The following is a 3,587-nucleotide window of genomic DNA, read 5'->3' as shown; positions in this document are numbered from 1 at the left end:
ATGCTGAAAAATAAAAATCTACACGTTTGTAGTTAAATATGCTTGATTGACATGTTGGTGCCCGACAAGTATGAACTTCATTTGACTGGCAATTCAAAATCAACAGCAGCAGCATCATCTAGCGACGTCTAGGAGCATTGCAAGTAATTCTTCAGATATTGCTGCTGAGCTGTGGATTTGTATCATGTGCCCAAAGGAGATTGATTATATTGAAAACAGGCTGCATGAAGGCTCATGAGAACCAGATTTCGCCCCCCTGATCTTGATAGTATTGTTTAAAATTGTCAGACGGTTTACAACATTAAGGTATATTTATTCTGAGTGTAATTTGCAGTGCGGTAAAACTGTCGTGTCGTTTTTACATTCTGTGCACTCTGATGTAAACTAAGTTCCCATGATTCGGATGACCTTTCAGTGAGATGCAGTTTCATGTCACTGCAGTACAATATCAGGAACACCAAATGAACTTCTCATCATGAGGTTGAACAAACCAATGAGTGTTTGTCGTACTCCCACATTGGTACACATGACCTGTATGAATGTAACGCACAGAAATAAGGCTGGAGTGGCACAATGAATGTTGTTTCAAACAACTACACAATATAAACGGTTGATTTGAGAAATGTAGCTCACTTAACATGACCACCCGGGATAGATGGAGGACGTTGATTCGCTGTGGCGACCCCTGACGGGAAAAGCCGAAAGGAAAAGAAGAAGCTCACTTAACATGACCATGAAACCTCCACAAAGTTTAAATGTGATTTATTTATTTTTTATTTTTTTTGTGGAGGTTCTGAATGTCGATCGCATCAATATATTCGAATGAAGAAATAAATAAACAAGCTACAGACCAAACAATATAGTACTTTATTACCAGAGGAGTCAACATTACATTGAAAAGTATTTTATAAGGTTTGTTGTGTTTTCTTTCAAACCCAACAAATACATTCTTACATGTAATATACGCTGGTACTATACAAGGGATGTTCAATTTGCGGTGGCGATCCACAAGTATTAATACAGCAATAGTCAAGTCATAATTACAGTACACAGAGTGTATGAGTTGAAAGCATGATTTGTATACAACACATCAGAAACAGTAAAACGGTATCTAACGACATATTCTTATGCCACTGTGCAAACTGGTTCATTGTGCTTAGTTAAGTCATTTGTTAGTCAGTATTATCATAAACAAAACATCCCTAAATGGATTAACTGGCACGCCAATATCCTGCTACCGAGCAATGATTACATTGCCCTTCCTAAAGGTTGATGCAACGTGTCCTTGCTCTGTGTTTTGTTGATTTCTTGTATTATATTCTGAGGAGGAATCTCTCCTTTGACTTCTTCACGTCATTAGTGTTGTATTCTGTGGAGGTATCTGTCTGGGTCGCTCTCTCCACCTGTCCTCAAGCCTGAAAAAGATCGAGCCGGTCTCTCTGACCTCCTGAAGCCTCGACTCTCATTTAGAACTGTCGACGGCCCTGTAGTTTGCTCACTTGGAGTGTGCTGTTGTGGGCTTTCGCTGCTGTGAGGCGCAGCTTCTGGATCCGTCTCTTCGCCAGAGTCCTTTTCCTGACTGCTTGGGAAGCCCTCTCCAATCCTAAGTGAAATGTAAACATTTAGTGTGAATAACACCTTGAAGTATCTTCAAAGTAGAGTGAATCCATACCAAACTATTTCCTGAAAAAAAATAATGGTAAAAATAAAATAATAAAAATAACAATAAAATAATAATTATCAAATAAAATCATGATAATCAAATAAATTACTAATACAAATAATAAAAGTCATGATAAAAATACAAATAAAAATACTAAATAACTAAATAACTGCTCTTCACAACATGTCACACACAATATGGTACCAACTGCATTACTAATCGGGAACTAGTCATTGGTGTCTTGACTGAGACTCTTTGGGACATGTTTAGCCTGGGTTGTTATTGCAGTTGGAATTATGAATGTGGACAATCATCTAGAGCGGGTGGGTTAAAAACGAACTGTACAGGTTTACCATCCCCATGTATCAAACTGATTGTACCTGAGATGATTGAAGGCCCGTAACCAGTGCGCGCCCATTAAGTCCCTCCTGCTAGCCCTCAGGACTCTGCTGTTACTCCGAGTCCTAAGTCCCACTAGAGCCTGAGCTAACTCAGACTCATCCCTGTGGGCCCAGACAAGTTGGGCCCTCTGTTCTGCATCCTGGTCGCCAGCAGCCCTGAAAAGTCTCTGGAGTTGCCATAGGTTCACATTGCTGAAGATGTTCCCAGCCCCGGCCTTTCGCGCTCGCCCCTCGGCCAGGCGCCACAGGGTGGAGGGGCCGGCCACCACGGATGATGGAGGTGATGCAGGCCCGTTTTCCATCTGATGAAAAGTGCAAAGCAAAGGTAAGATGATGTAAAGAACAGATTCAAGTCACAACATAGATCAGACATCAGCAGCTTCTAAAGAAACTCCACAATCGACATTTCACCTCATGAGCATTTTACATTTTCTAATGGTATCACAGAAAAAAATTAAAAAGTCTGTCATAAACAGGATAAGTATAACTACAGAACCAGAACATACTGGAACAAATACTCGTGTAGAAACAAACAAAAAAAATGTTCATACTTTTTCAATGAATTACTGCTTTGCGAAAATTGACGGCATTTTGTTATCATGTCGTCTCGTTTGTTCTCAGAATTAACCGACAAATCAAACTACCGCCGACGGAATCGAGAAAGACCAGTCAAACCTGTCTGTATATCCAGTATTATACACGCACACCACACATTATGTTGCTGTGTTAATTCCGTTATACAAGGTTCAAGATGGTCTAAATATTATCTTGATAGGATTAAGTTAACGTCAAGTATAACATTACAATTCGGGTCTACTGCTGTGCCTCTCAAGCTCGATTCATTCCCCCTACTTTAAAATGTTCTATTGCAACATGTAAGTGGAGCACCAGCAGATCACTCACATGGTAACAAAAGTCCGAACTCAATATGGGTCACATAAATTCCGGTCAGTGCACGTCAGGCCGTGGATTAACACGAGTCCGTAGTGTCACATAAAACACCCTTTCGTTGGCTAGTTTAACAATCCTACAACATAACGATTGAATAACGGGTTGCCATATGCATATGTTGCGATGAAATTTCGCCATTTGTGTCTCGCGTGCCTTTTAGTTGCAGTGCATAGATGGCAAACTAAATACTGCAACAGCACACGTTTGAAACAACCAACTAAGACTATAATTCTGGAAAACGCAGTTATCGAGATAAATAAAACACTTATTGTTCCCAAACAAAATGACGTCACGATATATATTTAGTGGAGTTTACACATGTTTGTTTACAGTGTACTGTATACATTTTACCGGACTGTCGCACGAAAAATGACATTTGCAAGCACTTACCCAAATAATGGTCGTGTGCCGAGAATGGTCAGTTGTGGAGCATTTCCATGAATGCAGCCAGCCAGTTTTATTTTGTTTTTAATGAAATGTGCCACAGTGTATGACGCACAGCATTTTCGTTGGATCCACGGTGATCCCTTCGTGCCCTTGAGCAGTTCATACGCTGACGTGCCATAAACCAA

The 3,587-nt window shown here is 40.3% G+C and overlaps 1 protein-coding gene across 2 annotated transcripts; it reads right to left on the bottom strand.

The window, feature by feature from the left end:
* Positions 1–844: 844 nt before the first annotated feature.
* avpi1 (arginine vasopressin induced 1) lies at positions 845–3,587 on the bottom strand. Of its 2 annotated transcripts, XM_089011937.1 has the most exons (4): positions 3,406–3,587; positions 2,044–2,366; positions 1,500–1,603; positions 845–1,415 (listed from the first exon to the last, which is right to left on the bottom strand). In XM_089011937.1, exons 2-4 carry the CDS (start codon positions 2,364–2,366, stop codon positions 1,357–1,359), a joined length of 486 nt encoding a protein of 161 aa, XP_088868063.1. In that variant the 5' UTR covers positions 3,406–3,587; the 3' UTR covers positions 845–1,356. The 2 variants fall into 2 exon arrangements, with proteins under 2 accessions (XP_088868063.1, XP_088868062.1); XM_089011936.1 differs by having other exon boundaries at positions 845–1,603; positions 3,406–3,584.

The sequence above is a fragment of the Hippocampus bargibanti genome, linkage group LG13 (genome assembly GCF_051943395.1).
Source record: "Hippocampus bargibanti isolate YZ-2025 linkage group LG13, ASM5194339v1, whole genome shotgun sequence".
Lineage (NCBI taxonomy): Eukaryota > Metazoa > Chordata > Actinopteri > Syngnathiformes > Syngnathidae > Hippocampus > Hippocampus bargibanti.
Note: the sequence above shows the minus strand (reverse complement) of the source record. Positions and strands in the feature narration are given on the sequence as shown.